Consider the following 26,163-nt stretch of genomic DNA (forward strand, 5'->3'; position numbering starts at 1 on the left):
ATAGCAAGAGCTGATATTTGATTGTTTTTTTAAGTGCCGTCTGTCACGAGCGATGCCATCACGTAAATTTGTAACAAAACATCTGTTTACAAAGTGGCTTACAGCAATGAGGTATACATTTTTTATTTTTCATTATTTAGAAAACATCAGTTTTTCATTATGAAAAGAAAAATATTTTTGGTAAGCGTTCTATTTTAATGTCAGAAAAAAGCTTTGTCAAAAAATATTCAATTAAAACAAAATTGAATAGAAAGTATATTTGTATAAAAATAAATGAAAAACAACTTTAATACAATAAGATGGCCAAAAATGTTATTTTTATACATATTTGTATTATATTCTATCACTTAATAAATACTGAAAATTTCATTAAAATTGGTTGCTTTCCTGAATTTTGGTAAAGTTTGGGGGGGGGGGCGTCTGTAACTAAAACAGTCCCACAAACTTCTGAAATGCTTTACTTAGAAACCCATTCTTAGTCTGGTGATAAGGTGTTTTATAACTATTCTGTACTTTCACCTAACAATACATGATAAAAATGGATATCGTAACACTTGAATTGCACTTAAAAATAGGATAACAAAAATATCATAATTTTTTTTTTTTTTCAATAAAAAAATTGTTTTTGCTTAATTTAAAAAAAAAAAAAAAAAGGCTTCACTCAACACCATTTCTTTTTTTTTTAAGTAGTCGAAGCCAATCCATGCACAACTGTTTGAGAACTTGCTTTTGAATTAGTTGTAACATATAAGATTTCCAACCACTTGAGACACTGAAAGACAAAAAAAAACTTGATAGATGTACACCTCAGGAATTTAACGACAACCAAAAGAAATACCCTTATAAAGTGTCATCTTTTATGCAACAAGGCCCCATTTCTCGACCAGATTGTGACTTGCGATGAAAAGTGGGTTCTTCATGACAACCAGCGATGCTCATCCTGGTGGTTAGATGCCAACAAAGTTCCACGACACTTCTTGAGGCCAGAGTTGCACCAAAAGGTCATGCTGATTGTTTGGTGGTCTGTGACCGGTCTCATTCATTACAGCTTTTTGAATGCAAGTGAAACCATTGCAGCAGCAAAGTACTCCACGACAATGCCAGACTGCATGTTGCTAAACCAACACTACAGAAGTTGAACGAATTGGGCTACGAAACTGCCTCATTCACAATACTCTCCAGACCTATCATTTACTGACTACCACTTTTTCAAGCATCTCGACAATTTTCTGCGTGAGAAATGCTTCAAAAACTTAAGCGATATCAAAAATGACTTCGCTACGAGAACGCAAGATTTACATTACTGGTATAAATACATTTGTTTCGCATTAGTAAAAGTGTGGTGATTCTGATGGTGCTTATTTCAATCAATAAATTTTTGCTGGAGCCGCGATTATGTTTATTTGAATTTAACTGCAAGAACTTTCTTGTCAACCTGATATATGCTACAAGCCATATTTTGTAAATAATTTCGTTGAATCATGTTGTGGTGGCCATCTTGGATCTTCTGGTCACCATCTTGGATTTTTCAGGATGTAATAATGACAAACTAGCAGGACCTGTGGAAATTCCAAAGGACATATTCATATGTAATATATTGATGTTGGCATTCTGTAGATGTTCAGTGTAAATGGAGACACTGATATTATTGTAGCTCTTTTGTTAAAACTGCAAAAGTATTTATCTAAGCTAGCAGAGGCACCTGGCATAGCCCGATCATAAAGTACGCTTACATATATTTTAATTCTTGCAGATTTTGTATATATTATTATAGAGTTAATGTTCCATCGATTTTTATATATTATTAAGTTGCGATTTCAAAAATAATATATCTATGATTTGGGTTCATCAGCTTGAATTTAAACCGAATCCCAAACACACTTTATAATATATATATATATCTATATATATATATATAAAAACTTTAGTTCCTCCAGCTATAATCAAAATCGAAACTTATGAAGAATTCTTGATAAAATTACTTAGAAAAAAAAAAAAAAAAAAAAAAAAAGAGATTATTTAGGTGCCATCATCGAAACCGAAATCAAGACTCCTGGAAAATTCTTGATAAAATTATTTAAAAAAAAAAAAAAAAAAAAAAAAAAAAAGATTATTGGAGTGCCATTAGCTATAATCGAAACCAAAATTATGAAGAATTCTTAATAAAATTATTTAGAAAAAAAATTAAATGACTTGAGTACCATCAGCTATAATCGAAACCAAAGCTTATGAAAAATTCTTGGTAAAATTATTTATTACAAGAAACAAGTACATAAGAATTAAACAACCCGGATATAAGTGTGACAGAAAATAACACACACTATCAAATTAATACGTAGATGATAATGTCCATCAGCATACTACATATGATAAAACCTTACCTACCATTTTTCTTAGCTGTTTTTATTATGTTTCTACTTAAGGCCATTAAAATGAAACTTAAATATGCGTCTGTATTAGCAAATAAGATGGTCATAAATATAGCCATCTGAACCTTCGTGGTATTATGATAATATGTTCAAAATTTCATCATATAATATCTTAAGACCTAAAAATACAGCTTTTTAAAGATGGGTTAGTCTGTAAATCGTGCAAATTTCCTATTTTCTGTCACAAGTGTATATGCATTTGAAGAGGACTGACTTAAGACAAAATGTCCAGTGAACCATGCATTTTTTGATACTTTGAATGGTCGTTACTCCAGTTCTAATAGACCAATTTAAAAAAAAAAAAAGAAAAGATATTTCTTTGTTTTTTTTATAGTCTTTTAAATAATGCTTCATTCGAGTTTATTCAATGTAAAGAAAAAAAAATGGTATGGTATTGCTACCTTAAATAACAAAACTGAATGATAATTTTGTCAATGAAATTTCATTCTGGGATTTTCAGACAATCTTGCAACTCTAGGGGTTTCATCTTCATGCTTTCTTAACCTGTATGTGTATATTTTGTTAAAGTATTTTGCTTTTTCATTGATTATGTGCTTCTCCAACCACTATTGAGTCAACTTGAGAATTTGTCAAGAGGAAGAAAACAGATACATTTTCGAATATATTTGAACAAGGAGTAAATTTCAGACTCTTATTAGTTACCCGTTTTAAACTTTTACTTAATATTTGATTTGTTTTATGTTAAAAAAAAACAAACTTGTCCAATAAATCAACATGCTAAGATTTACTAACAGTTTAAAAATGCCATTTCTAATTTCAATATCTAATATTCAATCTTAAATAACTCCTAGCATGTTAACAAGGCCAATAGCCATTAGTCGCGTGCTCTCATGTAATGAATGAATGCGTGAATGTAGGATCGACATGAAATTCTTAAAGATAAATTAAAATGACCGAAAAATGGGCTGAAATGACTTAAAAAGTAAATGACTTAGAATGACTTTAATGAACTTAAAGATGAATTGAATGACCTTAAGAATGACATGAATGTTTAAAAAATAACTGGAATCCTTAAAAACAAAAAACTTGAATGATCTGGAGAATGACTTGAATGGCTTTGAGACTGACTGGTTGTAAAGTGGGTGATCATTTTACATTAAATTAATACAGAAAAGTGGTCTCCCACTTTATATCACAAAGTTACAAACATAAGTACAACAGGTAGTAAGAACAGATACTACACTTTGAGATATTAAATATTTTATTCAAGAAAAAATGAACATGAACAAAAAATTTAGGCACAAGGCCAACTCAAGGGGAGGAAAATGGGGGTCGTTGGTCATCCTTGTCACTCTAGAACTAAACAAAAGTTTCCCTTAGCTAGAATCTTCTTTCACCATAATAACGCATTTGCCCTTTCGTACTTGGGGACGTCCTACTTAGCACCCAATTTTTAAAACATTTTTATTAGCGTGTAAAAACAAAAAAGATAACAATAAAGGTAATACTATAATTCATTTGTGTCGAGGGCAGGGGGGGGGGAAGTAAAAAAAAAAAAAAAAAAAGATTCCAGTAGTGATTAGTAGGGTCCTCCCAACCCCATCTAGTTGATAGACTGCTCTTTCCACTTTGGTTTGTAAAGGAACCTGAGCTCCTGCGGGCCGGGTCTCTAAGTGAGGATGCTCTCTAGATGGGACGAAATGGAGAGGGGGGAAAAATGGGGGTGGGGGGTGGGAGGGTTAGTGATTGATTTATTTCTCTCCAAGATGGGTGAAAAGAAAGAATTGCAATTAGGTGGGTGTGGGGATCTTGGAGGCTTCCTAATCGGGAGGGGGGGGGCGATGGAACACTCACTCAGCTAGCTAAGAGGCTAAGAATAAAATTACACTTGACGGAACTCTGCGTTCCACACCTAGGCAGGGAAAACGTATTCAAATTTGACTCCTTTTCATACACACAGACTTGCAACATGTATCCATCTTCTGTCAAATGCCGCGTGATGCAGCCTTCTTCTATCACATCTGATCTTCTCCCGTAGTTGGTGTTTAAAGAAAGTGACCAGATCCTGATCAGAAAAAGACAACACCCCCCGGCCATCTTGCAGACGAGACATTCAAATCACCATTCTCGCCACGGCCAGGATCATAATGTAGACCATTTGTCTTTCCCTGTCCCACGGCAGCCTCACGTTGTCAACGACATTGGATACAGTAACCGGGTGAGGATGCTCGAGATCGATGCGAGCCGTCACCTAGCTGACATATGACCAGTACTGGCGGAGTTCGCGGCAATCGAAGAAAGCGTGATCAGTCATCTCTACGGCTGTTGTTCCACAACGGGGACAAGCAGGCGACTCCAAAAAACCAGAACTGCATTGTATGTTGTTAAGTGGAAGTGCATTTTGGGCCAATCGCCAGGTCAGAGAACTCAGAATTATTCAGATGACTCGAACCTGGCGCCCAACTCTACGCGGAGCGGATCTCACTCTGCTGCCAACCCAAGCGCGCGCATAGCGGGTTGTTGGCGGGCCCCCTCACTAGATCCCTGTGGAGTTCCCTACGGGTAGCAGTCACAAGGTCGCTGGACTTGGTAATCGTTTTAGTGTGGCTCGGCACTCTTTCAGGAAGCCTGAATCTCCCCGTGACCTGCGACAACTCAATAGAGGGGTCGAGAATGAGGTCGGGAAAGGCGGCAGTAATCGCTGGGTGCCATGGTTGCTCCTCTTGAAGGTAGTGGCTCAGGAAGGCCAGCCTCTCAGCATCTCGATGACACTTCAAGTCCGGCATTCCCAAACCTCCCTCACACGGACATTGAATGCAGAGCTGTCTGCTCACCCAGTGTCTTCCTCTGTCCCAAAGGAGCGAGACAGGAGTTCGACAAGAGCTTTTAGATGTTGTGCAGGCAGGGGAAGTACAGCCAGTCGATAAAGGATGAGAGGGAAGACATGTGGCGCACGCCTCGGCTCTATCCTTTAAGGAAAGTTTCCTAGGAAGCCATGAGTTGACCGCAGCCTCCACCTTTGACCATACCTCCGACCAATTCTTATCAAGCTGGATACCCGGTCCGAACCACACGCTAAGGATCCGAACCGGGCCATCCATCCAGCTGAAGGGTTCACTCTTTTCTTTTTGGGATGGTGGCTCAGTCTGCATTTGTGTGGGGACAGGTGTATGTGTGGTGTTGGTGCAGTGTCTGATGTTGGAGGGAGAAGTGGGTTGTGTTGTTTGGGGTGGTGTATGCTCACAGGGTGTGGGGGTCACCTTTTCTTCCCTTTTTCTTTTCTTTTTCTGCATTTCAAATGAACCGGAGAGTAGCGAGGTTGGATTCTTCTCCCACTCACTAGCTGATTCATTCTCAGAGGAGCAGTTTTTTCTCCTCTTGGTCCTTGTCTCGATTAGTGTGGGGATCGTTGGTTGTTGCTGCTCCTCTGGTTGATGTTGCTGCCGCTCTAGCTGCTGCGGTGGTTGTTGGTGCTGCTGTTTTTGCTGCTGCGACAGTTGTTGCAGCTGCTTTTTGCGGCTTTGGCTGCTGCAGCTGTTGTTGCTGCGACTGCGGCTGCTGTTGCTGCTCCTGCTTATGTTGTTGCTGCTACTGTTGAGCAGGTGGTTGGGTTGATGTTGAGATAGATATGTTTTTCCGTTTACGCCCTGCCACTGTACTCCATTGATCCTTGGGCTTTGCCAACTCAAGGGCTGCTGTTGGTGATTCCCTAGTTTCAATGGTTGTTGCCACCCCCGCTACTGGAACTGTGTTTACTTGTGGCGCTAGTTGGCTTGGAACTGCTTTTTGGGGGCAGTTCTTTGCCATGTGGCCCTGCTTCAGACAAAACAAACAGTGAGGGCACCGACCCTTAATCACCACTATCATGTGGCTTTCTTGAAAGATATTGTTTGCTGGTATGCCTAGGAAGCCTTTTTTGACCCACATTGCTACTGTATAACTTCCCAGGTGGACACAGTTTTTGGAGCGTGCTGGGTACATCCGCTCCACCTCTCCAAAATTACTGAGGAAAGCTCCCAACAGTTCTGTGCGTAGATCAGCAGGAGCATTGAATATTTGTACTCGGATTCTCCTCCTGCCCCGATACTCTGGCAGTAACTTAATACCTGCGCATTTAAGTTGTGTGCATGAGAACTTTTCTGCTTCATCCTTGTTGGGGACCAGTACATCCCACATCGCGAAGCTCCTCTGGTGTATATACTTGGCGGGTATATTCAGTTTGTGGAGGAGCTCTGCCATTTCCTCTTTTTTCATCCCCTTGAACTGATTTGCCCGGATGTCCGAAGTGATGAAGGACAGGATCTTGTCCTCCATCATCTCCCAGTCCCCAGGTATTGGCTTGAGGACATTCCCCTTAATATATTCCTTGTACTTGGTAAGGTACAAGTCTTTACATTTCTGTGGGGAGAGTCTTATCAGCGGTTTTACCCCATGCAGATCCCTCTGATGTCTTGGGCAAGGGGTCTTTTGTGGAGTTAAAAGATCATTCCGCTGTCTTGGAGGTGTTTTGTGAGGGGTTGATTTTTCCACGCTTTGCTTGGGTGTGTCCAGTACTGCTCCCTTATTTGGGGAGCTTCCTTTTGGGGGAGCATCCCCCTTCATAAGGTCTCTTGAGGCAGCAACCTCTTTGCCAGCGTTCATTTCTGGGCTGTATGCCTCTTCCTTTTGGGGGGAGCTGCCCTCGTGGGGAGCTCCCCCCAAAAGGAGGGCAGTTCTGGGAAAGAAGCTTTGTTCATTAAATCTGCGTTTAGAATTAAGCACAGATAGAGAGTGGGGGAAATCATAGTGGTTGTAGCTAGTCGAGTGTTTTTTTTTTTTGTGAAAGTTTGGCAAGGGGGAATTATAGATTGGAGTTTAGTTGAGCACTTACCATGAAAATAATGATACAGTAGAGATAGGCTCCCAATGACTCTTCTGTGGGAAAGAGGTTGCAGGGAAGAGAAAAGGGCATTACCCACCAGATTTCAAAGCCGGTTTTGAACTATTAAGGCAGGATAAAATGCAGTGTAGATTCTGCCCAGATGTGGCAACACTATTTCATTTTAGGGCATACATGGCTCCTATGCAGATAGAGGATTGCATCAGCAGTGAAATGCCTACTAGAGCGGTAGAGTGATCCAACCATTTTTCCAGCGATTTTGGCAATAGATTTGATGTATGTGTTCCACTTTAGATCAGGAGTGAAGGTCAGTCCCAGAAGCTTGTCAAGACATGGAGTTTCCCCACGACGAGAGCCATTCAATTCAATTGGAGGTGAAGGGTATCAGAGCAATTACGATGAAAAGAGAAGCTTGGTTTTCGATGCATTAAAATTAACCAGTCACCTTTTTCCCCATTGCACCACATTCTCAAGATCAAAAGAGAATCAGAAAGATCTTGATCATTGCTGGCCTTTGAAGTTTTGCCATAGTGATCTATACTGTCATCGGCATAAATGTCTACGAATGATCTAAGAATGTGATTTGGGAAATCATTGAAGATCAAGAAAAGAGTTGGGCCCAGGATGGAACCTTGAAGGATGCCAGCATTAATACTATGAGTTTCTGATTTCTACTCATCAGCGACTACTTTTATAAACCTATCAGAAGAAAGGATTTGATAATTGAGAAGGCATTTCCAGCTATTCCATAGGTGGCGATCTTGTAAAGAAGTGTAAGCCATGTTTAGTTTCAGAACAATTGCCGATGGTTCGTTGTTCTACACAAGTCCTGGGAATTGACTGGTTCACAGTAGACAGTTCTCGAGTTGGAATCCAGAGCAAAAGATTCTTCTCATGTTGACATGAAGAAAACATATGCGAGATTGCTACAGGAAGGTTTAATATTTCTGGAGCAATTCTGGTTTTTGATTGGTTGGTAGCAGAATGTAAATTAATTTGATTCGTCAGTTCCTAGCAGCATTGTTTATAAATAGAATCTCCCGACTGTGCGGGACCATACCCCATTATAGTGCAAAAATATTGTAACAGTTGACCTTTATGCCATACTCTATCAAAAGCCTAATATGTCAAAAGCTATTGCTCTAGAAACGAAGCCTTCATTGAGAGATTCACTAATCTTATCTGATATTACAGTTAGCACATCAGCTGTAGATCTAGTAGAATGAAAACCATATTGTAGGTCACTGAGCAGATTATTTTTGCTGAGGTGGTTGACCACTTCTGTTTATCACAGATTCCAGCAATTTATGACACACAGGAAATTAATTGTTTTGTACAGAAAGGCTGCTGAAAGTAAATTCAAGATTTACTTTCTTTCACGAGACAGCTTTGGTGATTCAATTATATAATCCTTTAGAATCCTAGTGAATTCTGCCATATTACAATCTCACATTAACTGTTTAGATGGAAGAATAAAAAAAATAAAAAAAAAAAAAAAGATTAACCAAAGAAATTAACCATAATGACCATGAACCATGCGAAAATCAATTCTAGACTTTGGATTTATAAGAGTGTTTCTGGAATAGTGAATCAACACCAGACTACTGCAGCTGAGCAAGTGCAGCAATGAAGCAGGAGTCCAACTAAACTTTAGAGTAGGAGCCAATAAGAAATACTTCCTTTGCAGAATCAAACTGGAGTAAATCATTTTATTTGTAATTTTACAGAAACCTCATATGGGGACAATATACATTTACAGATTACTTACTTTAATTCTGAATAACTTTCCCCTGGTTTTATCTGGAAAAAAAAAAAGAAAAGGTTTTAAAAATCATTTAAAGCAAATAAAAAAGCTTTCAAGATTGCAAATTGAAAAAACAATAGCTGAAAAATAAAGACATTTCCAAAAACAGATTAAAAAATATTTTCTTTTACATCATTTTGACTTAAATTTTATCAAATTTTTTTTTTATTTGCCTACTGAAAAGAAATCCAAACAAAATACTATTTGCTTCATTCAATCTGAATCAAAAAGCTGCTTAAATGTTTACATTCAGTAATCTTAAATTAATGCTTCCATTACTATTTTTAATCATTTTGAATATTACTATTTTTTTTTCATTTGATTGTAATAATCGTTTTTTTTTTTTTAATATGCCATGTCATTAATACTACTACTAATATTTACATATTCACACACACACGACTCCTCTATATCTATAAAAGTGAAATTGTATGTGTGTGTGTCGCTGTTTGTGTGTGTGTACATTTCCCTACCAAACTACTGTCAATTTTCAATCTAAAGACTCGAAATTTGACATAAGGGGGTATTGAGATTTGCGAAAAAATTTTTTAATCAGTTTTCGGACAGAAATTTGGCTGTCAAAGAGTCAAAGTTCAACGATTTGACCTTTGAAAACTCTACCAAACTCCATCAATTTTAGGTCCAAACACTGAAATTTTAGATGTAGGTTCCTTGGGCATGGCTCAAACTTTAATTTGATACCAAATCAATAAATGTTAAAGGGTCAAAATTGGGGTCAAAGTTAATAAAAAAATTTTTACCTCTCAGCCAATTTTTGGTCTAAACATTTGAAATTTTACATAAAGTGTATTCAGATAAAGGGCAAGCTTTTTAATCGGTTTTTGGCCGAAAATTTGGCTACTAAAGGGTCAAAGTTCAAGAGATTTGACCATTGCTGTCTCTAGCAAATTATTCAGCCAATTTTGGGTCTAAACATTTGAAATTTTACATGAAGGATATTCGGACATGCAAGCTTTTTAATTAGTTTTTGGGCGAAAATTTGGCTACCAAGAGGTCAAAGTTGAAAGAGTTGACCTTTGCAGACTCTACCAAACTCCTCCACCAACTTTGGGTCTAAAGACTTGAAATTTAAGATGTAGGTTACATGGGTAGGACTCAAACTTTAATATATATATATATATATACATACACAAAGTTATGAACAGTACATAGGGCCCAAGCAAAGCTGGGCTGAACTGCTCGTAATCAAAATAAAAAGGTTGAAGTTTTTTGTTTTTTTTTTGCATAAAAATCTATCTTTCATGGCAAGCATATTTCTGCAAGTCACTATAAAGGATGGCTTCATAACAGTGAATAGATATGCTTCCCATTCCTTTAAAAAAAGGTAATACATAAGACACTGGTATAGTAGCAACAGAACAGATACTACACTACTCCCATCCCTCCAAAAGGAGAAGGTAACGCTTGAGAGAATAGTATTATGATAAATGAACAGTATACTGCAGTGCCCTCCCACCTCTGCTTAAGGAAGGAATGCCTGGGAGGATTGTATTATGACAACAGATCAGCTACCACACTAAATTAAGCATAAAAAGCATAGCACATTAGTCAGAAATAGTAAACTGAATAGAGCATTAAAGATATTGTTTCAGCTTCAGACAAATGCCAAATCTCCATTACTAATACAGGGTGATCAAAAAAAAAACAAAAACAAAAAAAAACAGGACATTCAATTGTTTTTCTGAGCATTTTACAGTCAACGGAGAAAAAAAGCCCAAAGACCCTAGTGTTTTGATGTGATGTTTTGAATATAATAAACTAGTTATGACCAAAGTTTCATTTCATTCAGACAAAACAATAAAGAACGCGGGGGGGCGGGGGCGTTTTTTTTTTGGGGGGGGGGGATTACCCTGTATAACATTTTTTTTAAATCTCAAAAGCTTGTAAATTTGTTATTTGTTTTCAAAGAAAATAATTAAAAAAAAAGTTCTATTTTAAACAATGTTGTCATAATTGTAGATAAAATGATTGCTAATAGACGAAGATGACAGAGCAGTTTAAAGATCAATGAACTTATTCACTATAGACATTTGAGCGCAGTTGTAAAAAGTCATTCATTGATAATTTTTAAGGCAATCTTTTATGAAGTCATTTAGGTACATCAGGTGTCACAAACTCTGAAATTTATATCAGATATGAAAATATGAAGTTAACAATCAAGACAGTGTACAGACATTATTATTATTATTTGTATTTAACACAAAACCGAACTTGTTCTTCGTATACAAGAAGAGTTGTACAGTAAATGATTTTTTATGTTTGTAATTTGATGTTACAACCGATTTAAAAGCCATCAATCTCTGAACAAGAGCTAGATTTAAGATTAACTACTTGTTGGTATTTAATGATAATCTATTTAGTATTGATAATGAAAGTATTTTAAAATAATAACAGAGCTGATAAAGTATAGGATGCAGATGATATTTGTATGCAATCTTTGATTTAAGTTTATGGTTCTTTTTCTTTACTTTTGTTGTCAGTCTTATCTTTATGAAAAAATGAACTATATTTTCATTTTTTTTTTTTCTTTTTTTTTTTTGCAGAATAATTGATTATGGTCAATTTTGAATCTCTACGAGTTAGAATTTTCTTTGGATGCTGTGCCAGAAAAGACACGGATATTTGTGACTTTCTCAGCAAGTAATAGTAGAAAGGGTCAGGGTTCAACAAGACAATTTCAAAAATACAATTTTGGATATAGTGTTGATACCTCCATAATTCCATCTTTGTCATATTGTGTGCCCTCAGTGGTGCTTTCTTTTCACAATGACCATTTCATCAATCTCAATAATTATATCAGTACCTCTTTATTTGTTAGGAGTTTGCTAATAATTGCTTCAAGCAAATATCACAGAAGTATCCATACCAGAAAACACTTTTTTTTCTTTTTTGGCTACATTAGTCATCTGCACATTTTAGCACTGGTATCTTATGAATAGGGCTATTATGAGAGAATATTCTTTTCACTGCTTTGACTCTCGAATATATATCCGACAGTTAATCAATTGAGAACCACATCACTATCTAAAAACATAAGATATTAACTGATATATACTCGAGAGTCAAAATAAAAGAATATTCTCCTGTCATAGCCTTACTTATGAAATAAAAAATAAAGCAGTTAGATGAAAGTCTGTAAGTGGCAGCCTTATTCTTTATAAACAAAAAATGTTGGAGGGAAATTAGTTTACATTTTTTTTTAATTATACAATCTACAAAAATATGTGACCTAAATTTTCATAGGCCAGAATTTTGGGACTGCTCAAATACAGTAGTACCTAATCTATTTTGTATCAATAATGACAATATTACAAAACTCTAATAGAGCAGATATAAAGTACAGAGTACAAATAATATTTGTTTACAATCTTTGATTTCTAAAATGTTCAAAGTTATTTTGTGCATCAAAGTTTAAAGCAATAATGTTTGATTCAAGAAATAAGAAAATAAACCATGGTTGTTATATAGAGAAAGAACACAAGTGTAAATATAGGTGAGAGGAGGAGACATAATTCTTTGATGAAACAAGTCTTCTACCTCCTCTACCCTTCCATAACGAATCATTTGATGACAAAATTAATATTTAAAGAGGGGGAGAAAAGACAAAAAGGTAAAGAGAAAAAAAAAGATAAAGCAAGAAAAAGAAATTAAAATTAAGATAGGGATATACCGATCAGCAAATTGGCCGATTACCGATTAATCAACCTTTGATAATCGTCTAATTACCGATTAATAGGTTTTCTAATGCTGATTTATCAGCAAATTTTGTTATAAATGATACTAATATTAATTAAATTATATTGTAAACGAAGATAAGTTAACTCCTTTTTGCTTGTCAGTGAAAATTTAGCAAACATGTAGACTTTTACAACTGTACTGTATTTGAGGCAAATAGATGTAAGCATATGGAAAATTTCACTCCTTTCTCTTCCCATCGAATTAACATTATTATTTTGTACTTTAACTCACTGTATCAGTTTTCATGTTGAGGAATTGTACAGTAAATTGTGATGATGTGTGAACCGGAAATAAAGCATTCTTCACTCTTGTAGCTCATTTTTGAACTTTTGCTATCATTACATATATATTTTTATTTTTCTGATTTAGATAATATTTTGAGATAAATTACTCATTAGATATTAGACATAAGTTATTTATTTTTTACCTATCAAGCTCTATAGGTTATTTAAGGTCACTTATGTTTTTTGTTGGGATTCTTTATTTTCTTGATTCAGGTCTACTGATATATTTTTAGCTCATTTAGGAATTTAAAATTGTTTTCTATATTAGTATACTCAAATTTTTCATATTACTTTTGAAGAAAGATTTTCTAAGGTTCTTTAGTGTTTCACATTCCATAATGATGCATTTGACTGTGATAGTGTTTGGGATGTGCTACACTTTGGTTGTAGTTCTTTGTCAGAATAAAGGATTGTGTGAATTTTGTGTGCTCTATGTGGAGCCAGAATAGGATAACTTGTTCTTTCCTGGATTTTGTGAGGGCAGGGATATATTTATCTTTAGTCTTATTTCAAATAATTTGTTTTGGGTGTTCCATTTTTGTTGCCATTTATTTTGGAGAAATTTATTTTCGGTTTCAGATCTGTATATTGAATTTTGAGATTCTCCAGGGTTAATCTGAGAGCGAATTTGGCTGCTTTGACAACTATTTCATTGCATGTTTATCCTATGTGGCTAGGGGTTCAGCACAAAAGAATTTCTTTATTGTTAGACATATTGTTTAGTTTGCACAGAAGTTTTACAATGAGGGGATTTTCAAAATTCTTATTTTGTAGCAATATTAATACCGATAGTGAATCTGAAAATATTATGGATTTTTGGTAATTGCTGTTTGAGATAATGTCAAGTGCCAGTTTTATTGCGTATGCTTCTGCTGTAAAGATTGACCTTTCTGTTGGTAGAGACCTTTTTTAAGCCGTCTTTTCATTGTCTTTGGCTCCATCTGTATATATATGTGGTATTTTGGATGATATAAGAGGATGTTGTGAATTTCATCTTGATAGATGCTTGAGTGGGTTTCTGCTTCGATAAATTCTGTTAAGCCAAGATTTACATTTGCTTTTTTAATTATCCATGGTGGAACATTTAGGATTATATGGTTGTGTATATTTGAAATGGGGATTTCAATTTCTTTAAGTGTAGATTCCATTCTTACTCAGAATGGTTTTATTTTTTCTTTCATTTCAAATAGCTCTTTATATTTTGGGTTGAAAATGTTTTCATAAGCTGGGTTAGATAGAGTGGATTTGATTTTTATATAATATTGTAGTGCTAGTTTTTCTGTTCATAATTGTTTGCTTCTATGAATAGGTTATCAATTGAAGAGGTTCTAAAAGATCCTAAAATTTGTCTTAAGCTTTCATGGTGAATCAGGTCTAATTTTTTTTAGACATAACTTTCTGGTTTCTGGCTAGGGTTATTTGGTCTATAAATCTGACATGTCTAATTGGGATCTGATAAAGTATTTGTATATTTTATGAATGGTTTGTTGATCAGCTCCTCACTGTGTAAGCAACTAATCAAAGGAATTGGAGGGTTTTGTTGCTTTTTAGAGAATTTATAAGGAGTATGAAATTCAATTTCTTATTGAATAGAACCCAGAGAAATTTGTATTGGTTGACCACTGGTATTGTTTCCTTCTAGTTTGAAGGCTAGATCATTATGCATTTTTTTTTAAAGAACAGAAATGAATGCACTGAGTTTTGGTTTTAGAAAGACTGAAGCCATTGTTTATAGCAGAGTTATTTATTCTATTCAGATTTAATTGTAAGGTTCTTTCTATTGTTTGGATGTGGGAGGATCTGTAGCTAATGACAAAGTTATAGACGTAAGGAGTACTGTCAATTGTAGGTGTTAAGTTTTTATTAAATGTATTTTTATTGAAAATAGTATTGTGGACAGAATACTTCCTTGTGGAATACCTTCTGTTAGATTTTGTATATACTCGTTCCCATTTGAACTTTGACGTTTCTAGTAGATAGGAAGTTTTTGATAAATAATGCAAGTCTTCCTTGTATGCCTAAGTCTTGAAGATCTTTTATGATGAGATATCTCCAACTGCTACCATACGCTTTTTCTATGTCGAAAAATATTGCTGTCATGTTTTTTTTTATGGAAGCTTCTCTTATGAGAGTTTCTAATAGGGTTATTTGGTCTATTCTTTTTTCGAAAATCCTGTTTGAATATTAGTGATTTGATAATTTGTTTTAAGTAGCCATATCAGTCTGTTATTGATTATACACCATTGTTTTACCAAAGGCAACTTTGTTCTGAAAGCTCCTATTTTAAGTTTTTAAAGTAATTTAAATATATAAAAAATTAACTAAATATTGACAACAACCTTCAACCATTATGGCTATCAGTTTCTGCTGGAATATTTTGATGTCAATCCCAAGGATAAAAACACAGCTACCTGCAAGTTATGTCAAACCATCACATCAAAGGGTGGCAAATCAGCAAAAATGTTTACAACTAATACGTTAAACCATCTTAGAAAGGTTCATCCAAAAGAAGCAAAAGTTGCAGATAAGAAAATGAAGCACAATGAATATTCAGGGACTGACATTCCAGGAACAAGTGGAAGCAACTACAAGACTACAGCAAAACACCAAGCTACTAGAGTCAATATTGGCCAAAAGAAAGAGATCCATTATCTGATAAGAGAAATGATTGCTATTGATATTCAACCATATTTTGTAACACCTGACATTGGATTTAAAAGGCTTATTGTAAAACTATGTTCAACAAAATATACTTCGCTGAAAAATAATCTGATATATTTACAAAAAGTAAAACGAAAATTCAATTGTCTCTTGCTGAAATTAGCAGCATTTCATAGACTATCGACATTTGGATGGTTACAACAAATAATGCTCCCTTTCAGAGTTTAACTTTGAGCAGTGCAGAGCTGTGCTTAGAATTGTTCCAATCCCCGGTGCACACACAGGTGCAAGTGAAGAATTTCACAATGTTCTTAGTGAGTATAAAATCTTCAATAAAGTTTTTAGTCTTGCAGGATTCAGGAGCAAATATGGTTGCTGGTGTCAGAGAATATGGTTTAAAATTACTATCATACATTGTAACTTAGGTTGTGAAGATAATTACGTCTAACAGAAATACAGTTTCTCACTTTAATCACTTTCTTTTAACAATTAGAAAATTAACTGAAATACAAGATCAGTTTAATTTGGAAAAATAAACTCATTCAACATATGACCACATGGTTGAATTATAAATTAAGAACAACGAAAAGCTCTTGTAATGTGTGTTAAGATGCCTACCTTAGCAACTTACCAATTGAAAAAAATATCTAGTTCCCGAGTCCATTTGATGAAATCCCCAAAGAAGAAAGTCACAGAACATCAACCGTACCAATGATAATACCTACAAATTTTTTTATTTCTGTCAAAAGCTGTCCAATCTAATTCTAGTATTTCTAACTTTAGTGGAATCCTTATCATTGTTGAACAATTCAATGAAAACAAGATTTTCATCCTATCTCAATGATAAAAACGTGTCTACTTTGCTAGAGCCAAGATTCAAATTTAAATTTCAAAAGAATGACATGGAAAACACTATTAAGAATTGGATTCTCCATATATTTTCTACTCATGATAATGAAGCAGAATCAGCAGGATACCCTTCAAGCTGTTGATCAAGAAGAGCAAAATGAAAGTAAAACTATCTTTTAAACCAGTTTGATGAATTAGCTTCAAATAAGCCTACAGTAACAAATCAAAACTTAGAGCAGGTAGAAACGGAATTAAACCTGGAGACTGCAACTACAACAGAAATACAAGAATCTCAATGTAAATTCAAAAAGGAGTAAATCCCTTATGCTTAAGTGCACAAAAGAACTTGATCATTATGTAGCTTAACCACTACTCACAATAGGTAATGATCCATTTCAGTGGTGCAAGAAGACACAGGAGACCTTATCACTGCCGAGTAAACTGGCTTCAAAATATTTAAGCACACCACCTTCATCTGTGGAGACTAACAGGTTCTTTAGTACAGGTGGTAATGTGTATGAACCTATGAGGAACAGGCTGCATCCTGAGAATGGAGAAACTCTAATGTTTCTACATTACAACTTACAAATATTCAACTTGAAATACTGAGGAGACTATGAGAACAGAGGAGGCAGGCACCAAGAATAGAAGAGAAAGTAGAGCAGCAGGATGTACAGAACTTCAACTTATAGTTATTCACTTAAAGAATTACAATTTTTACTTTGTAGTTGGTTTGTAATTTCTTTTTTCTTATTTATTTGCTTCATTATATTCATTTAAGAATTGGAAATTGTACTTTGTATTTTTAGTTAATAAATGCAAAAAGCCATACTAATGGCCAGACACTTAACAAATGCTAAGTTAAATTAGCAGTTACTATGTTAATATGTCAAAACTATCTGATGAGTCACTTGGCATGATGAAATGATTTAAATTTAATAGGAAAGAGAAAAGTAAACCGATTACCAGCCAATTAATCAGTACCCCTAATTAAGACAGAAATCACTTATTAAAAATAAATTAGATTTACCCAGAAATTTTTTTCTGAATCACAAAAACACACAACTCAAATTAAAAAAAAAAAAAAAAAAAAGTACGGTTGACAATCTGAAAGTGTTGTAAGCAGTGAAAGCTATGTCGTGCCACTTTACTTCTTCCAAAGGCTTCAGGCCTGAACACTGATGGCTACATAAGCACTCTGACTTTAAGAGTTCAGTCTACCCTACTAATTAACTCATAATTAGGATAAAAAGAGATGTATTCATACTGTACCCAAGTGGAGGAGAAAAAAATGACAGGCACTTCCAAATTTATAGATGAAATGATTACTCAAAATTATGACCAGGCTTAATGTTGCTTAACTTTGGTGATCGAATAAGAACCAATGTATCAGTGTGATATATGCATAAACTACTCATCTAGTTTAGATTAAGAATAGGGATTCAATAGTTGTTGTAGAAGCTGAAGTAGAGTCTTTAAAACTGGTATTCAGACTCCAGAAGAATCTGCTGAAAAAAAAAAAGTATGATTCCTGAATCATACTTTTTTTTTTCAGCAGATTCTTCTGGAGTCTGAATTTTTTCTAGCTTGTATCAGGTTAATATAATAAGGATGTAGTAAAAAGACAATTTAAAAAAAAAAAAAAAAAAAAAAAAAAAAAAAAAAAAATCTATTAAAATGAACACTACAAACTTCCAATAAACAGTGTTAGCTGTGGTCTTATATGATCATCTGTTGAATAGCAATGTAAAAACAAAATAGCATTTGATTTTTTGAGGGGTGGGGAGGGGGAGGTACCATCGTTGTGAAACTAGGGATTTCTTCTGTTAGCTGTCTCTACAATCTATTGTATCACAATAAATTTGCAGAAACTTAAATAAAAAAAAAACTAAGAAAATCAAAGTGACTGCTGTGATTATAAAAAAAAAAAAAAAAAAATGAATAAATAAAAACAAAAAAATTAAAACAAAAAATAAACAATCCAAATGGAAATCAATTCTCTTTGATGTGAAATCATAAAAGCTAAGAAAATTGATCCATAAAATATAACTTGCTCCCTTGGAATTTTTTTTTGTTTTGTTTTAAAGAAAAGAGATAAGCACCTCTTCCCTAGGACAATCTGCTTAGGTAGAGGACCATTCTTACCAAATTTGAAGTTTGGTCATTTTATAACCTGAAAATAATGCATATATAATTTTTCTATTTACTAGCAAGACTATCTGTTGTGTGGCATATTATAAAATAATACCAGTGATGGATATTTTTGTTTTAATCTCACACTAAAAAGCTTAGTGGGGGAAAAATAAATAATTACCATGCCCTGAGTAAATAGGTAACTTTCAAATAAATTATTTTCAATTTAAATTCATTTGTTATTTAAATATGCACGCATTAAGTCATCAAACATTTTCTCTTTCTACAGCAGAATACAATCTATCATATATTAACCTTCTTTAAGATCTTTTGTCTCTCGCTACATTGTTTTGCTGATTGATCTAAAAGTTAAGGAACAAACATTATCACACTAACTTCACTCTTTCAACCATTCTTATAGACATAATAAACTAGCAATTGATTGGTTTATGATTTTGCATGTTTTCTGGGTTAATTACACATCTGAGATTAGAAATCCGGTCACGTAGGCGAGTTGTAAAAAGTTTATGCTTTTCTTTGTACCATTTCAGATCATACTTCTAAGTGAAACAGGTCTTCTTCAGCTCTCGGCAGTCTGAAGTGTCATATGCTGAATGTTGATTTACTTTGGTCATTTTATTTTACAGCATATCAACTCTTTTCTGGTGAATTCTAGTGAATCCAATTATTTTGGACACACTCTTTATGCTTCAACTTCATTATAGAGCAATACACATCAAGCATAAGACATTTTGAATAATTACAAATTTCAAAGTAGTTCCAAGATAACCATATTTTAAAAACCAAAACAGTAAGTCCTCAAAATACTATTTTGTTCAGAAATGAATATCCTTTCATATTCATTAATAAATAATCTATGTGATATATTTCAATAGTACAAGAAAGTCTACTATTCGAATGTGCAAAAATATTTTATGGGATTACTTTCTCCGATTTTACTTTTTCATGAGTTCTACATTCGATTTTATATTTCGAAGCTCATGCAACAACAGTGTAAAATTAAGTCATTAGTAGTTCTTGTATTAACCATTTCAAGTACTAACTTGAAAATCATTCTGATTAATAAAAAGTTTAAAAATTGCTCGAGTCATACTAACTTTATAAAGAATTGAATAATTTGTAGCATCAAGAATTGTCAGAGTCAAAGCATTTTTACTGTTTAAACTGATTCATGAAAAATATTCAAGTGTCTATTGTTGAAATGGCACATTTTTAGTCTTAAAGATTATTTGACATTAAAACTCCAAACTTTATGAAACCGCATAGACAGCATCTTAATTACAAGCATGGATAGTTTTTATTTGTGTTTGCAATTTTGGGACATTTTCTGTTTTTGTTTTTTAAACTAAATATAAACTTCAGAAAACTAAAACTCATACAAATGTATAAAGATTAAAGACTTTATATTTTTCTCCATATTGGTAAGAAGTTTCTTTAGACTTCAAGGGGAGGGATTTGGATTTTTTTCTAGCCGATTCATCATCTCAGAAGCCGTGGAGTCTTATTTGAGTCAACAGTTTTTGTTAAAGTTAAAAATGGGAGTTTTTTTTATTGTTATTCTTTTTATTCCCCCCCCCCCTTACTAACATTTTATCTCTGGTTACTGGTAGATATAATTCACCCAAACTATGTATTCTAACCAGCAACAAGGAGTTGAGGATGTCTGTAAAAGTCAATGTAGTTTATTTTTAAACTAAGTCAAGTTATCATCATCATCGGCGGTCACTCGTGTCTGAGTAAGACTGTCCTCCGTTGCGGCTTCTGTGGGTCCTCAGGTGAGCATAGAGCCCAATCCTAGACCCAATTTGTCTTGTGCAATTTGGGCAGATAAAGGTAGTGGTGGTGGGGTGGGGTTGGGTGTGTCTGGTTAATAATCTGTCCTTTCTGTGCTTGCGTTTATCCTCAGCAGCTTGATTTAGGTCACTACTATAAAGCGCAGCACCTTTGTGGACAGCGCTCCTCCATGCCAACCTGTTCCCAGCCACGTCCTCCCATGTCTCAAGGTCCATGTGAAACCGCTTTAGATTTGCTTTGATGTTGTCCTTATACCTCATCTTTTGGCCACCCTGGGCACGCTTTCCCTCAACAAGCTGAGAGTAGAAAATCTGTTTTGGGAGGCGGAGATCCGGCATTCGGACAACATGATGTATGTATGTATCTTGGTAGGTATGACTTGACAATGCCGAAAGTCAAGTTATACCTACCAAGATACATACATACTTTTTTCAGTTTAATAAGTAGCATGTCTAAAAATAAAATGTTTTTATTACAATATGTATTGTATTCTGTCCTTAAATAAATGCACAATAATGACAATAATAAAACAATTTTTTTTTATACAAAGAAAATGTTAAAGTTTTGTGATGCTGACAATGTTCAACAGAAATAGAAAATATCAAGAATAAAATGGTCAGATTCGCTAGCAAGAATTGAAAGTCAATTTTTTAATTAAAAAAAATAAAATAAAAGGAATGTTTTCATGTTATGTGTACCTAGAAAATTATAGAAAAGTGCCAGATATAGACATTCTTATCACTAATGCTGGTCTTTAAATAAAGGGAAAACGTAAGTTGTAACTAGAGTGGAATTAACTTATGAACCGGCTGTACTTACCCTGCTGTTATACCCCACCCCCAGTCTTTACTTTTTTTTTTTTTAACTATACTTATTTTAAAAGGATTTTGGAAGTGAAATTTTATCACATCTATTACACAATCATTTGGTCATTAAATTAATCCAGCAAAATTGTTATAAACCTATTTTTTTATGATAATCTGAAGGTATGAAGTTATTCTATGTAGTTTCCAAAACTTGATCGTTTAATACATTTATGAGAAAGCTTTTCACCCATTGATTGCCATAGCTAATAGCACTACCTGAGATTCTAACATTCAAACTTCTCGATCTAACATTCACAGGTAACATGATGAATTGGAACAAATACATAGATGCAACTACGGTTGCTGCAAGGAAAGTCGATTTCCCTTATGTTAAATAACTTCTCATACCTGCCGGTATCCTAGATCTCTACAAAGCCACCATTTGCCCATGCATGGAGTACTGTTGTCACACCTGGGATGGTGTATCAGCCACTAGTTTTTTGGGTGTTTTTTTTTTTTTTTACTCGTTATAAGAAAAAGACTAATCTAACAAGTCACACATTTGACCAAGCTCCAGTCCCTGTCCCATTGCCACAATGGGGCATCTCTGCTTGTTTTACAATACTTCAATAGAATGTGCTTCAACGGACTTGCTGCACTGCTGCCCCCATGACATAAATACTCTTGACCAAACTGACAATCTAAATTCAATCTCTCCATTATAGATGTCCTCGAATGTCAAAAGGTTTTCTACTCTAACTTCTTTCTTTAAACTGCTAATTTTTGGCATTCCATCCTACTTCCTTTTACCCTGACTTAACATTACATTTAAACTTCTGCATGTTAGTATAGACATCTTGCTAAACACCTCCCCCATTTAGGAGCCATATTTTTAGGAATATCTTAATTAACAGTAGTCCCTTACTTCTCGGTGGCAATGTATCTTGTTTAAGGTGAAGTAGTAAAAAAAAAAAAAAAAAAAAAAAAAAAAATGATTTGCTAAGAATTTTAAAGCTAGAAATAACTTTCTATTTCATAATTTAAATGCTTCCAAACTTTAAAATTTCAAAGGGTCACAAAGTAATTCATTCTTTTTCTTTCAATTATTTACAAGAGATTAAAATGGCTGACTTTTTTTTTTTTATTTTAATTAAATTTTCACCCCAAACAAGCCACTTTGGTGTAGGGGGCTACTATCAGGGGCAACAGCTACTGGGGTACTATGTAGGGAGTTAAGTTGGGCAGCAAAATGTCGGTTCACATTTCACTTGAACTTCTGCATGTCAGTACACTTGGGGAAGCAGGGACCAGGAATGGAATTCCAAAGTCTAGTGGTTCTGGGGAAGAAACTACTGGAGTAGAAGGCTCTCTTACATCTAGGAATTTCTGTGTGGGGGTGGGATTTAGCTGCCTGTCAGGTTTGTTGAGGGTGTTTACGTCATGGAGGCACAAGTGCTTGTAGTTCGTCAGAGCATTCACCATTAAAATACTTGTAGAACAAGCAGAGAGATGCAACATTTCATCGATGGGACAGAGGCTGAAGCTTAAATGACAGTTCAGGACCTATCAGATTGGCGACTCTCTTTTGAACCTTGTCTAGGAGTGAGAGACTAGTAGCAGATGCACCAGCCCAAATATGACAATACTCCCTACATGGGCGAATGGTGGCCTTATAGAGGTACAGGATACTTTCGGGTGTTAGTAGTTTTCTAGCATGGTAGCTTCTTCGCAGCGGTCCTGGCAATGCGTTCAATGTAATTGTTCCAACTCATGTTTTCTGTGAATGTTAGGCCAAGGAGTTTAAAAGATGTACTTTCAGATAAAAAGTCATTGGCCATTGCTATTGGTGGTAGAGAAGGTTTCTTATAATTATTGAAGGAAACAAGTTTAGTCTTGGCAGAATTGAATGTGACCATCCATTTTTGTCCCCATTCCACTACAGATTGGAGGTCATCCTCTAGTGTTTCTGCGATTTCTTTAGATATGTGTTTATTTGTTTTCCTGTCGTGCCTGTTATAGAGTGTGGTGTCATCAGCATATATACCAATCTCAGAGGCAATTTTGTTGGGGAGGTCATTTATGAATATTAGGAATAATAGAGGTCCAAGGATAGACCCTTGAGGCACTCCTGCATTTATATCATATTGTTCAGATGTACGACCGTCGAGGACAACCTAGATTTTTCTCTTATCTAAGAAGGATTTAATTATGTTAAGTATTCTTCCAGTGATACCGTATGATCTAGTTTTCCTGAGGAGACCCTCATGCCATAGAGCTACTGCTCTACCCTCCCCCGCTTTGTCAAGTGAATGGTATATACGTTCAGAGATTACAGTTAGGATGTCTGCTGTGGAATGGGCTTGACTAAATCCATATTGTTGGTCAGTCAGAAGTTTAGCATCTGCAAGGTGATGGACTAGAGCTTGGTTTATTATGGATTCAAATATTTTGGCGAAAAGTGAGGAGGAGGCTAATGGGGCGATAATTTAATGACTTGTTTACAAAGAAACCAAAATGTATTTTGATTTTTTTTCAAATCAAATTTTAAATTATTTCATGTTATTCATATTTTAGATTTCAATAAATAATGTGCAAGTTACAAACACCCACATATAATAGTGATAAAATCCTGTATCTATAAGAAATTAGTTGTTTTAAAAACATTTGATTAAATTGTTATATTTTTTGCTCAATGTTAAAAAAAAACAAAAAACAATGGTTTAAAATTATTATTTATTAAAATTGATTATAATATGCTACTTTCTATGTTCTCAAAAGTTCAAAAGATATGACTATTTAGTAAAAGAAATTTGAATAAAGTAATTAAACTGAGTTCCAATTTTTTAAATACAATGTCTGCTGTACAGGAAATTCAAAACTGATATTCTTAATTACTGCTTTTTTAGGCATGGGTAAAGAGAACAAAATGCTGATTGCATTAAAAAAATAAGTAAAATTAAAAAAATTGAAACATCTTGTTGAAACGGCACTTTTTCAATCATTAGCTAAAACTAAACATTCTCAGTCACAGAAATAATTTTACGGTTTTTGAGCATTTTGGAGTTTGTTTTTTTTCAGGGGTGGGGGTCTGAAATACAGAAGGCTTTCAAATCTTAAAAGTGAGGAGGAATAAAAATACCAGACATTAAAAATGTATAAAGATTAATAACGTTATTTAAATGTTTATGCATCTATCAGCATAGCACTAGAAACACACACAAAGACAAAAGATGAAAATAAAATACACAAAATGAATGTGTTATTCTGATTAAGTTTTAAAGTTAAAAACAGAATTACTGTTCTGAATTATTGAGAGGAGAATTGATTATTTGGATTACTGTTCTTATCTTGAGCATTATTTTCATAACGTTTTCGTTGATGTAACTGACCTTCTGGTGTATCTGTTGAACTCTAGAATCTTTCTGCCAAAATCAGGAATCTTTCAAATGGAACTCTTTATTTAATCCATGAGTGTAGCATGCTCTTGTCCTGTCAGCCATGACCAGGTAGAAGTTTGAAGTAATTCACAATTGTATTTTGAGTTGCACTCACACTGAGGATTGAAACTTGAATTTCCAGTAAAGTAACTTTTGCAACAGAATTTTATCAAATACTTTATCTACTATGCCATATTTGCAAATTACTTAAGCCATAACTGATCTCCAATCCATGGTCCCCCTTTGGCAAAGGGGGACCATGGATTGGAGATCAGTTATGGCTGACCTGAAACGAGAGCATGTTACCTCGATGAATTAAATAAAGGGTTTTGTTCAAAATTCCAGGCAGATTGCAGAATTTGACAAGAGACACTTGAATAAGGTTGGGCATTACATTAACCAAAATGTTGTGAAAATAAATCAAGATGAGAACAGTAGTCTGAAGCATCCAAATGCAATTAAAAACAGCATATAAAAGTTTTTCTATCAATAAATAAGTTTTTTTTATACATACTTCAATATTAGATTCAGAAAAAAGTTCTTACACCATGTTAAAATTATACAAGAATTTTTTTTTTTTTAATAAAAGTATACTTCAAAACAATAAACCTATATTTGATCAAAATATCACTCCTTTGATTTTAAAATCAAAAAATTGACAGATTAATAAAGTATTGATTAATTGGAAAAGACTGGTCAGATAAAGCCACATTTGCAATATCACTAGAAATGACAGATACTTCCACATTGTCAAATTCTTCAAGTTAGTTGCTAGTTTTTAGTATGTATGCAAGTTATTGGTAGAAGATTGTGGACAATGAGTTTTTAGTTTGAAAAATAGTTCTTTTAAAAGACATTCTTGTACAATCAATAACTTATTTTAATACTGTGCACAAAACTTTCCCCTCAAGCTAGTAAATTGGAATGATAAAAAACGTTGCATTGTTTGAGGACCTGCAGTTTAATACAATTTATTAAAAAACTTAATTTCTCAAACACTCACTCAAGTCATCACCTGTGATAACTAGAAACTTAAAACAGAAAAATCACAATTTATTTTAAAAACGTTTTATTCAAATAAGTGTGTTTTTCTTTTGTCATGCATGGCTTGTGTTATACATGAAAGTAGCATGGTAAATGTTCCCATTTTCAACTTGCAGAGGCAGCAATTTTTGCAAACATCTAAATAGAATGTTTTTAAAACGGATTACTATTCAAGACAGAAGTATATGCAGACAAGTGGTATATCAAAAATACAAATGTTCTATTAATGGAACAGTACAATGCTTACAAAGTCAAATAAAGCAAGAATCATACATTGACTTGAAGTAAAAGCCATCCAGTGA

The 26,163-nt window shown here is 34.2% G+C and overlaps 1 protein-coding gene across 2 annotated transcripts in view; it reads right to left on the reverse strand.

Annotated features, from left to right (window-relative positions):
- LOC145294154 (transmembrane protein 131-like) overlaps positions 1 to 26,163 on the reverse strand; it is a 215,448-nt gene that overhangs the window by 107,323 nt on the left and 81,962 nt on the right. For both annotated transcript variants that reach the window (XM_080141270.1, XM_080141264.1), the window contains exon 3: positions 9,038 to 9,069. In XM_080141270.1, coding sequence (XP_079997396.1) covers positions 9,038 to 9,069 — 32 coding nt within the window. The remainder of the gene's footprint in view (positions 1 to 9,037; positions 9,070 to 26,163) is intronic.

This window comes from Euprymna scolopes, chromosome 2, assembly GCF_053919585.1.
Source record: "Euprymna scolopes isolate OS-2025 chromosome 2, ASM5391958v1, whole genome shotgun sequence".
Taxonomy (NCBI): domain Eukaryota; kingdom Metazoa; phylum Mollusca; class Cephalopoda; order Sepiida; family Sepiolidae; genus Euprymna; species Euprymna scolopes.